Source organism: Pithys albifrons, chromosome 9 (genome assembly GCF_047495875.1).
Source record: "Pithys albifrons albifrons isolate INPA30051 chromosome 9, PitAlb_v1, whole genome shotgun sequence".
Lineage (NCBI taxonomy): Eukaryota > Metazoa > Chordata > Aves > Passeriformes > Thamnophilidae > Pithys > Pithys albifrons.
The window spans coordinates 30,229,401-30,241,770 of NC_092466.1; the positions used below are offsets into that span (position 1 = coordinate 30,229,401).

General features: G+C 39.3%; 1 protein-coding gene across 2 annotated transcripts in view; it reads left to right on the forward strand.

Annotated features, from left to right (window-relative positions):
- The window catches only part of BICC1 (BicC family RNA binding protein 1), a 104,206-nt gene that overhangs the window by 30,012 nt on the left and 61,824 nt on the right, over positions 1-12,370 (forward strand). For both annotated transcript variants that reach the window (XM_071563978.1, XM_071563980.1), the window contains exon 2: positions 4,193-4,239. In XM_071563978.1, the coding sequence (XP_071420079.1) occupies positions 4,193-4,239 (47 nt within the window). The remainder of the gene's footprint in view (positions 1-4,192; positions 4,240-12,370) is intronic.

Consider the following 12,370-nt stretch of genomic DNA (forward strand, 5'->3'; position numbering starts at 1 on the left):
TTGCTGTAGAACAAGCTGTTAGAAAGGGAACTGCTCTTCTCCTCTTTGCCTCATGCTTGTAGTCCCTGGTCCTGCAGGTTCCTGAGCCTGTGCTTCTGGAGAAGACTTAGCAAAGAAGATGATTTTGTCTTCTGCTGCTTCTGAAGCTGTGGTTGCCTGAGCACATCCAGCTGGGATGTGGCAGAGCTGCCAGCAAAGGGGCACCAAAGATCTTCATCCCTCTGCCCTTTCCAGCCCAGGGAGACCAAGGGGCTCTTCCAGGAAATACTATTTCTCTCTACCAGACACAAAGCTAGACCTGCTCCCTGCCGTGGCTGCACAGGAAGCTGTGCCATCAAATGAGGGAGAGCAGCACAGGCTTTGCTTTTGGTTGCTGAGAAGGTTCCTATAAAACAAAGTTCTGTCTGTCTCCTGCAAGTAACTACTTGGACTTGTCTTTTAAAACATTATCACAGAGGCTGATGACAGTGGGGCTCTGGTGATCTGCATCTATAGGAAGAAAGCTTGAAAAGTGTTTTAATTGCTATTTTAAGTGGAATTGAACAAGACATTAGATAGCTGTACTTGTGGGCATCATATTGCCCAGATCAGGGTTAGAAATGGTAACTTAAGTGTCGCTTCTTAGTGTTGTTTGTTACTAGTGTGGCAGTTTGAAATCATTAATTTTGAGAATCATTAATTTACATAGTCAGGAAATGCACAACTTTGTCTATTAAAATCTGCAAGCTGTTTCAAATTTAATGATGAGTTGTGCTGTGTCGTGCCTTCCATGGCAGCACAGGTCCAGCTCTGCTGCCCCCTCTGCCTCCTGCAAAAGGCTTGTTTTCTTGGGTGTTTCAGAACTTGGAAACTTAGTGCCTCTTGAAAAAATGCTTGGCTCATACTAAAATTGTAATTAATATTAGTAAGATTACTAAAATCATCTGTTGGGGTGCATCCATCAGATGTAAATTTTGGAAGCTTCTCAATATGGCATTTCAAAGATGAAGCTTATTTTCAGAGTCAAGGTTAATACCCTCAAGATTTGTTTAGAATGAAGTTGATCTTGGGATGTGATGACCTAGCAGAGTTTTTTTCCTAAACACGAATTAAAGTTGGCTTTTATCTCAGTTTATCTGATTTGAGGTAAGCCTCAATGGCTTACTGAACTGCAGCTGCTTGCAGTGAGCACTGTAAGTGGCTTGCACTTTTAATGACTTCTGCATAAATTTCATAACTCTGGAATGCTTCTCTTGCTCATGTCCCTGCAAAAGATGCTGCCTTTGTCTTGTGGAACAAAATCCATTTAGCCTCTCAATTATAAAACAAAGGGATAACTTTCCCCTTGCTTTTGGCTACTTTTACTGTTTTCAGAAGTGCTAGAGCTGCCTTTGCCTATTTTGGAGAGGAAGAAAGGCTGCAAGAGAGTTCCACATGGATACTGTTCCACACACAGGTTGGAAGCTTTCTTAAATTTAGATACTTGCATTGGGAGTAAACATAGATATGCAATTGTGTGTGTGTGCATTGTATGCAAGTGTGGTTTGCATCACAAAATTCATAAACTACTGATGAAACTTAAATTTTCTTAACTGTAATTTCTCCTCGTAAAGATAAAGAAAATTTTGCAAAGTCAGTAAAATTAAAAAGTAAATCAATATAATTTGTACAAAGAGTTATATCAAAAGGAAGGAGGGCAAAAGGAGGCAATAGCTGGAAAATAGCTAACCTAAAAGGAAACATAATGTTTCTTCATATATTTTATGTTCAAATTTTAAGCTTTTTTTTTTCTTTTGTAGTGAAATACTTTCCTAAGTATTTCACTTTTCTCAGTGATTTAAGCCACAGTTCCAAGCACTTTTTTATTCAATGCACAATGGAGATGGTAATGACTAAGTCACCTTAATAGACAAAGATATTCAAATGAAAAATGATCAGGCATAACTCTTCATGCATTGAATTGGGCTGCATCTTGGATGTGAGATGACAAAATGCCAACATATTCCAGCATGTCTCTTACCATGTAAAGCACTGCTTTGAGGTACAGACCTTCAGTCTTTCCAAAACCCACCGTTCAGTCTCCTCTTCCTTTTCATAGATATGAGACCTGGCAAATGGTTTATCATAAAGTATCTTATGTGCTGAAAAGTATGCATGAATAGCATGGTGTAACAACTAAACCCACTAGTTATTAACTAAAGATGTTTCTAATGTGCCATTTGCTCCAACTTCACTATTGTCTGTACTGTTGTGGGTTTTTTTCTGTGTACCCAGTTTGGGATATTTTCATTCCCTCGTCTTTCTTACTTTGTCTGTGCTTGTTGGATTCTATCTGTTGTGCCATCAGTTGTTGGTGGGGTTGAGCTGTAAATCAAGTCACCAGAATGATTCAGATTAAAAATAAACCTACAATAAAAAGCTTGGAATTCACTTTGTCAGCATTCTACTTCAATGCCCTGCAGAGCATCACTGCTATTATCTAAGCCATCTCTTGTTTGTATTCAGTTTAGAAATCATTGCATTTACAGCTGGAACAAAAATCTGTCTATTGTCAAAACTGCAACTTCAGCCTTACATCTGTCATGTTCTCCTTTTCAGTCTGTCTCCTGTACCCTCTGATTAGAAGCATCTTGGTCCCATGTTTCACTTGAAGTAGTGTGGTGGTGCACAGTTCCCAAAAGCTTTGCGTAGCTATTCCTGAGTTAATGGAAAACTTGTAAAGCAACATGCATCTGTGAAGTGGTTGCCTCAAGAAAGTTGTGTTTTTCTGCTAATACTGGTAGCTTGTAAATCTGAAAAACTGAAATCTTCCCTTATTGTTTTCTCTGCCTCCAGGAAACCGTGTTCTGGTGACACTTGCACCACTTTTCTTACCCAGGCACTTAGGGGTTCAGAGGAGAAGAGGGAATTATTTTCTGAGATTTGTGGAACTGGGGAGTCTGGAATTGCTCTGCAGCAAGATGACTCTGGACAGGCTTCATTTGCTGGCTCTGCTCTGGCTACACTTGAGTTAAATAACATGAACTTCTGACCTGTGTTAGAGAAAACTTCCTGGTGTACACTCCCTCCATGGTATATGAGTGTTATTAATATTTTGAGGAGCCTGTTTCCAACGTAGTGACGTTGCTTTCTCTGGGTAGGAAAAGTCATGCCTCTAGCCTGTGTCTGCTCATTTGCATTTATTAAATTGTGTTAGAGCTGAGTTAACATTAGCTTAAGAGTTTGGAGTTGCTTGTGTAATTGGAAGAGTAGAGAGAACTAAGTAGCTGAAACCTGTTTTGAAGTCAGTGATGGGGTGAGCTAGAGGTTTGTTTTGTACATGGGAAATACAGAAAATTGTGATGATAAGCTTTCTCAGTAGTCTCTACTCTGGGGGCATCTCTTTCTTCAGGGAAAAGGAAATTATCCTCTTCATAGTCTATTTGAGCTGATGCATTTTGAACTGGTCACTAAGCCTTGGGTTGCAACAGGGATAAGCTACAACACAAGCTTTATGCAAACAGTTGTATCCTTTTAAGTGCAATCATTTACATTATCTAAATTTATGGTTATGAGTTTAAATACATGTGGGAGATAATCCAGGCCCTAACACAGGTCTTGCTCTTCAAGTCACTGAATAATGCAATAGCTTCTTGTGAGCTTCCAATTCCATGTTGTAAAACAATGTTTTGTTCTGTTGTTGTGTTGTGAGCACAATATTGAGCAGCACTAAGAAATGTTTAGGGGTTTTGGCACTTTCTCAGTCTCAATAAATCAAATGGCAGTAGCTGTATGTTTCAATGTAAAAAGTAGCAGAAGAGAGGAAAAGTTTTTTATTTACATGATTCTGACTTGCCAGATTTCTTGGTTTGGTTCTAATTTTTGGTCTTGGTGTAACAAGTCATGTGCCCTCCTAGCTCTGTTTTGATCCTGCTGTTGGTAGAATTGCATGGCAAAATATGTAGTGTGACTAAATTGTTATACTTGCTCCATGTGTACTCTGCAACTAAAATATGTATCAGTGTTAGAGCTTTAGTATGCAAATGCAAACATCTGTTTGGACTCAGCAAGTGACTTGCAAAAGATTGATCTGGTTGTTAATCAGTTGTTGACAAATGGTTATTGCATGAGAAAAATTACACAGAATATCAGGTACTCATTGAGCATTTCTGTGTGCAAGCCTGTAAACTTTCTCCTGTACATTTAGTAACCAGATCCCACTTTTGTTTTACAGCTGCTGCAGAAGGCAAAGGGAAAAGTGGGGAAGACTTTTTTCAGAAGGTAAGATATTTTAGCTCTATAACAGCAGCTGACTAGAGGAAAAACTATACCCACTGCTCACTCATGAGTCAACTAATTAAACTTCATGTGCAGTTACTGAAGGGATCAAATTTTTAAAAATGTTTTTGTCGTTTCAAGTGTGTACTTGCTGCCAGCCAGACATGGAATGTGATGAGAAACAGGTTCTTTGGTATATGGTACCGTCATCCATGCACAACATTTTTTTAATGATTTAACAGTTTTATCAGTTCTTTAAGTGATAATGTCAAAATACAAGCATTTGTTTTTCTTAATAGCAGTGGGTTAATCCAGAAGTTGTTGTGAGGTGGTCTTAAGGGTTTAATGTCTGGATAAAATGCTACATCCTGTTATTGAAAAACTGACTTGCAGCATATTGTGATATTGTTGAAAGCATAAATATTTGGTTGAGAAATGCAAAGGCCTTTTAAGAAAGAAATGCACAATCCACAAAGTGATTAAATAAAGTTTGTGGTCAGACAGAGACACGGAAGGACTGGGAAAAGTAGTCCTGCAGCAACTAAACTACAAAGAGAAACATGGTCAGGAGTAATGACTTGGAAATAACTTTTACAAAGCAGCATGGTATTGGTTTGTTGTTGTTTGGGTGTTTTTCAAGAATAGTGTGCAAAATATTATTTACAAATTGGTGGTGAAGATCTGCATACTGCAGGCTAATAAAAACAATGAGCTGATTTGTCTTTCTGTACTACAGAGAAGACAGTGTAGATTTTGATGCTTTATACTGAAATACCTTAAAACTCCTTGTTGACTTGCTGTCTGTTAATTTGCTGTATTTTTCATGTTTTCATTATGTTTATAAATGGTACTTCCAAAAGGTCTCTTTCAATGTGAAAGAACACTTTCTCCTGGACGTGGTTGTCATATGCCTTGATGAAGGCTTTATACTACCAAAATGTTTGTTTTAGGGAGCATTTTATAGAAGCCTTCAGATTTGTTGCTCTTGACTGACAACGAATGTTGTTTTTCCATAAGTGGTGCTTGTGTTTAACTCTCTAATGTTAGTGTGCACAGAGGAAAATGTGTCAATAGTTCTTCCTTAGGATTTTATCAAAATGCATGTTTTCTTTTACTTGCTGTAACAAAGCTAAGCCATAGTAGTGTGTGCAATAGGTTAAAGCTGCTTCATTTTGACTGGCTGCCTTCTTAGTCTCATGGACTCTACAGTGTTTCTGAAGTTTCTAAGTACATATATACAGTAGTACAGCTAATAAAGCCAGATGGAAACTATCTTCTTTGAGTTCTCTTTTGTTGGAAGAAATCTTTGGACAGTTGCTCATAGCTTACTCACTGTCTGTCTGTGCAATTTCCTTTAATCCGACCTAAACTTTTTCCTTTCTCATGTGAAATGAATAAGGCAGAGTATCTGGAGGTAAAATGAAGAATCTCTTCGTGTGTTTCAGGTTGTGTAGTGCGGAAGAAAGTGATTTGTAGCATTAGGAACACATTGCAAAGTGAGGCAGTGAGATACTTCCAGAAACTTGAGAGGAATTCAAAGCTATAGCAAATGCATTTTTTAAAGCAGCTTTGAAAATGAGGCTTCAGGACAATACTGTCAGGCCTTTGGGTGGAGCAGGGAGGGGGGGGGAAGTGCAACATTTAAGAGACACATCAAGAACTTGAGGGTATAATTTGTATCAATAACGCCATGTGTAGTGTTTTCTGACTACCTACTCTCAGTGTATGGGGTCAACTGTTGGGTGAAGTGCTGTGAGAGGTGAAAGAAGTTTCATATGAAATGTTGAAATGCCCAGTAACAAGGCAAAGGTTTGAGAAGGTGATGTGTCAAGACACGCAGCCCAAGAGGAAGGAGAGAGGATGCTGGTACTGGGGGGAGTAGAGCAGTGGTGGCTGCTGGCATATAGCTCTGCAAGTGGCTGCTGGGCCTTGCTCTCTGCCTGTCAATGGGGACAGTGCTCAGTTCTTCATTAGCTTGTCTCAGGAGAAGCAGAAGTTGCTCACATGCTCTCTGAAGTCATGGACTCAGCCTGGATTGTTAACCTATGTAGTGTCTGCCCTAGTGAATCTGTAAGCTTTTAAAGGAAGTTGTTTCCCAACCAGACAAAGGTTTGGTGCTAAGTAGTCTTTTGCTGGTCTTTAAACATGTGGAAAAGCAGGATTACTTTCTTGGGTTTCCATAATCAAGCAGACTCTCATTGGATGTGAATTGGTCCTATCAGCTTTTAGCTTTCAGAGTTTAGTAATAATGTGTTTTGACATCGAAATTGTTATTTCACTGAGCACTTTAGCAGAAACAGGCATGTCTAATGCAGTTGCTGGTGGAGTTACAGAATAAGTCTCAGTTTTTGGCTGCAAGGGCTAAATTCAGCTAATATTTCATCCTTGTCATGGCAGGGAAGATCAAGTAACAAAGTGCCCCTTCCTCTGCTCCCAAAATGAAGTCAAAAGCAGATGAATATCTTCTGGTAGTGTCACTTTTGAAAATCTGAAAACTTCATCATACTTTCTTCCAATATTTCTAAGTTTTCCTATTGCTTCAAATGAGGGAAAACGTAACATCATCTAATCTGAATTTTTCGAAAACCATTGGGGAGCTGCTAATAATTTAACAAGAAATAAGTCAATAATGGGATAGTATTCTCTCTCGAGCTCTCAGATCTCCAGTTCAGTGACAGGTAATCTTAAATAAACATGGCTTGGTTTGCTGTTGTGTTACATACCATTTATGTAAAAAATCTTTGTGGACCTTGCTCTCTAGATTGTTCTAATTTATTCTGTGAGCTGAATACATAATATGAAGTTATAACTTATTCTTGATTCAAAGCCCGTTTTCAGTTGATGGTGGATTTTTTCCATTAAGTTCCACAACATCTGGTTCACGCCTCATAGGCAGGTAATGCCTTTTCCCAGACAAAGCCAGGACGTAGTTCCAAGGAACATATAATTTATGTAGCATTATAGATATGCATGGCACTCTTATATAAAATGTAAGAAGGTGGTGAGTCTCTGCCCTGAAGACTTCATAATCCAAAACAGATGAGGGTTGGCTGTGTGGACAGAGAGGAATTTAATGCATCATTTCAGTTTGCTTTTGGCTGTTGCATCATCAAGAGTTTGGGGATTTTTTCTTAAATGCTTGGCAATCTTAGTGCTGCTGATAAACTTGCATTTTGAAATTTCTTGGGACAAGAGTGCCCCTCAAGCTTTATCATGGCACTGTGAGCAGCAGGGTGGGTAACAGGCGAAGGCTGTGGGTTCAGTAGAGTTTGGGTGGAGTTCTTGGGCTCACGTGGGACTGCACACTCAGAAGGTGGTGACTGGAAGTGATGCACACCTGGTGCTCTGCCCAAGTGCTTGACTCCAGGTCCGGTTTAAGCTCTGCAACTCAGCATAATTCAGTGTGTACGTGTTAGTTGTGGGCTTTTGGAGTATTCCTGAAGGGGCTCCTCAGCTCTTCCCTTCCTGGCTTTCAAGAGTGCATTTGCAGAGCTTGATTTTTTGGGAAGCACATTATGCTACCAACCAGCTCTAACCTGTGGGTTTTATCATTTCTGAATGTTTGAGCTTATTTTACAGTTTGTTTTGTTGTTTGTTTTTGATTTTTTTTCCTTAATCAAATAGGGGTTTTTAAGATCTCTGGATTTAGGCAAAGGGTGTTTAAATACTCATGCTTTTCTTGACTGCAGACTCTGTTTATTCCCTGAAGGGGGTGTAAATGTGCTTGGAAGTATCAAGTTGCAATTGGGTGAATGTTGCATGTGTGTACCAACATAGATTCTGTTCATTATTGGGAGTTGAGAAGTGTAAAGGAGGATTAGGAGGTTTGGGGGATTTTTTTTTTATTCCTGTCCTTACATGTGATGTGTTCAAACTGTAGGTTCGAGTTTTATTAAATAATTAGCACCTTAAAAGATACTGAAGCCGTTTTGGAAGCACTGTGTGGTGCTATCCTTTAAAACCAGTTGCTCTTGCAGTGCAGGTATTTGGAAACAGTAATAGCAAGAGGTTAAAGAAATCCCAGAAAAACTAACAAACAAAAAAGCACAAACAAAAAGCCAAAGACAAACCCCCCCTGCAATTATTTAAAGATGTGAAAAGTAGATATGTGTAACTTCCTTTTTTATGACATTTCTGTTAAGCTCTTTTATATGCAGTAGTTACTAATGAATGTGCATTACCTTTTATTTGTATAGGAGGCTCTGGCAAGAAGGAAGCTGCTTCCCTCAGGCCCTGTTTGCTTATCTGAGACTGTAAAAGATCTTGATTTGCACCATGCTGTATTTTCTCTTGTATCTTTGAAAAATATCTGTTATGCTGATCTGGGTCAAATTTAACTTTTGCAGAGTTCTTATGTGTGAATATATTGATACAGTGTTGGTGTATATGTGAATGCTTTTCTAAGTATAGCTAGTATTTTCTGATACAAATAAATCTAGTTAAAAGTTGCTTTTCTGTTTGCAGTAGCTCAGGTGAAAGTTGATCAGTCTTTTCTTTTTAATCTCTGAACATGAAACTTTCCTAGACCGTCAAATGTGGGTGGCTTAGGGCATTTTCAGGCATTAAAAATATTAATCATTGACCTGAGACTAAGATGTCTCAAGCTAATGATTATCCATGTTCAGCAGTGAGTTCTGAAGGGTTTTCCATGTGTCTTCATCCATGACTTTTCTCAAGCTGCCTATTTATAACAACAGTCTCCCTAAGGCCATATTCCCATTTCTGATGCCAACCACTCAGTTGTCTGTTTCTTCCCATGTCATTTATCTTGCTGGTGAGACAGGTGCTTATACATTATCATCATGGGGTTTGTCTCTGTTTCAACCACAGGACCAGTTTTGAACTGCAGAAACTGGTTCCACACATTACCCCTTTTCTGGGCAGAAATCAGTAAGTGCGTTAGTGTTAAAAAAACCCTCTTGATGTAGAGTTTGGCTCATGGCATGTGACAAGGATATATTAAGGCCATACATTTCCAGAATTGTCTGAGAACACCCTGGGCTGGGCTGGGAATGCTGGCATGCTCTTCTGATTTATGGGAAGCTTCCTCTCAGTTCGCTTCCTGGGAAGAGGAAATGAGTGCTTGGAGAGGGCAGCATGGATTAGAGAGCCCAGAGAATGTCAGTGGCCCTCAGCATTTGCAGGACAGCTCAAGATTGAGACATCTGCATCCCCTTTGGCCAAACCACACCCAGTGAAAAGGAGACTTATTTGGGTTGGATCGGTTTCTCTGAAAAGGTAAATCAAGAATGCTTACTTAACTTTTTGCTTAGTTCAGGCACAGCTAAGTAAGTGGTGGGAAGGCTTCATTTTTGTGCAAAGCTGCATTTATCATGTCCCCAGTGTAGCAACCATCTGTCAGGGTAATGGAGTAATTGCAAGGTTTTTTTCCTTTTCATTTCATCCTTATTTCTTCTGTTCTGGTTCTGGTACAATGGGCACCATCTTGAGAGTTGGTCTGCAATGCGAAAACGTTCCCTGATGACCTCATCTTTGAAGTGCCCACTGCAGGTGGAAGTCCTAAAACAACTGTCCTTGACAGGTAGTTGCTTATGAGTAACTCCCCTGGCCAGAAAGAGTGGAGGTCTTGATCCCATGGTGTTATGCTGTGTGACTTTGTATCACTGCTGGGAGCTCAGTCTGAGCTCCAATCAAATCAGAGTTTTAGTTGAGAAAGTTCAATTTTATCCCACAGTATTGCTATATTTAGCACTTAGTGCAAGATCTCTTGCATGGTAAAGCAACAAAGGAGCAATTTGTCACCACAGTCTCAAATGAGATGCTTAAAGATTTTCTTTCTGAGAGTTAAAACCTCCCTTAAAATAGAGAAGGGATTTCAGTCCGCAGAAATGGGGGAGACTTGCTGATTGTGCTTTTCAAGAGGAGAGTTGGGTACATCTTGGTGTTTATAACTGTGTTCTGTGGGGGCTTCATTTTTAAGGAACACTATTGGAATTCCCTCTTTTTCCTATTGCCTGTGTAGAATTCATAAATGCTGTACACACAGATACATTTATAGCTAATTTCTTTGCATGCTTGAATAAACCCTCTGAGATTTTACTGTACTTTTGGTCTTTTATTTAATGTAAAAGTATTACCACTGACCTTTGGCTAATATTTCCACTGAGGGTAAACAGAATGTTCAAGTCAACTAAAGGAAGGAGTATAATGTTTCTCCACAGGTAGGGGCATGTGATTGATAGAGTTTTATTCTCGCTTAAATCCCTATTTTCTGTGTTTGTAAATTAAGTACAAAGTTTGTAAATGTTATTGTTGCAGAGGGTTCATTTAGTGCAGTTTTGGGCAGCAACAATACTGCAGTATTGGCTTTAACACAACCTGAGTTTTAAGAATGATCTCAGTTCATGTCAGGTGAAGTGAAGGTTAAAAAAAGATGCAGTGTGTGTGTCTGCATACATGTATGTGTTCTTGTCCCTTCTAGGCTAAAAATCCCTTGCTGAAAAAGGAAACTATATAAATTCCAAAGCCATATCCACATAGGTAGCTTTCCCAATTCCCTCTTTGGGGATTTAGAGTTTTTATGTATAGCCTGAAAGTTTGAGTTGCAAACCTGATGGTTTTTTACTCTGCTGCCTTTATAGCTTTTATATTTAATTTGTTCATTATTATTTTTAAGTATTATCAGCTGATACACAGGGGCTTGCTTTAATTCTCAATTAAGTCTTTAGGAATAATTGTGAATATCATGTGAAGATGGCAAATTTGTTAAGAGTCAGTCTGGGCTAGGATATAGTCCTTGACAACAAACAGCCTGTTTGCTGCTTGGTGGAAGTCTCAAAGTCTGTAAATGGAGACCACAAAATTATTGGTCATGAGAAGTTGAAGGGGAGCATGTTGGTATTTTTCTTAGCTTACCATGGAGCTGTGTAGCAGTGTGCAAATGGGAAACAGGCACATTTGCTTTCTGTTCCCTTTTTATATGTCAGTGTAGATAAGTTGGAAAATTCAAACCCATTTTAATGCCTTTTTGATAAAGTTACTTTAGCATTTAATGAAAACTTGAAATAAAAATCAGTTTAACAAAGACAGACAATTGAGCATGTGAAGTTCAATTTCCTGCAGTATTGAAACAAATGACTTGGAGTGGAAGCATGAACAAAAACCTGGCAGTGTGGAACTTAATCCATATTCCACAGGGTAGTGTCTAAAATATTTTCAATATTTTTCAAGAGAGGTGAAATTAGAGAAGGACTGGCCAAGTAGTGCCCTACAGATAGTTTTTTAAAAATGTGTTTAGGGTTTTTGGCTGCTGAAATATAAAATAGGAGAATGAAGTATCCCTGTACTACAAAAGACACATGCAGTCATGTCATGCACTTGTTGTTGTAATGGTCCTTCTGTACAGACACAGAACTGGAGCTGATTCTTGTCCTCCCTGTGCATCGTTTCATTGTGTTTGAAGCAGTTTACACTTACATATATCCTATCAGTATTAACAATCTAAGAGCAAACTTAGGAAAGAATTTTCCATTTTCTATACTTCTGGCTCTGATGCCCCTGTGCATGAGATGTGGCTTTTCTGCCTCACAGGAGCACAAACTGCAGACTCTGGATGGTGGTGTAGTCTGGAGTGTGTGGGAGGCTGGAGGTCATTGCCACTGCTCCTCTCAGGAACAGCCTCTTGCCCTTACCTGCAGGAAGGTGGTGTTAGTACCCTCTCTTTAAAGTATTGTGACAAACAGTGAGTTCTAGTTTGGACAACAGGGCTTGGGATGCAAATCTGTAGCTGAATCCAAAATGTTGGCCAGATTTCCACAAGAGCTATGTGCTTGCCCCAAGCTTTGGGCTAATTTTTGTCATTTCTTCTTTAACTTGTTTCATTCCTCATATTTCCCTGCCAAACCCTTGATGTTTTGGAAGCTGCATTTGCACTGTCAGTTCCTGAGTGACTTCACACAGCTTCTTTTTGTCTTTCTTTCTTCCCACCCTTGTTCTTCCCTTGCTTTCTCTTCCTCCTCCCCCCCAACCCCCCCAAAATAACAAACCATTAAATATAATACTTTTTCTAGTCCCAGCTACACCCATTGCTCTGTTCTTGGTGCCAAAACTCATGTTCAGGGATTAGGCATCCCCTCAAGTTCTGCTATATCACCCCTTCTGCATTGGAAGGAGA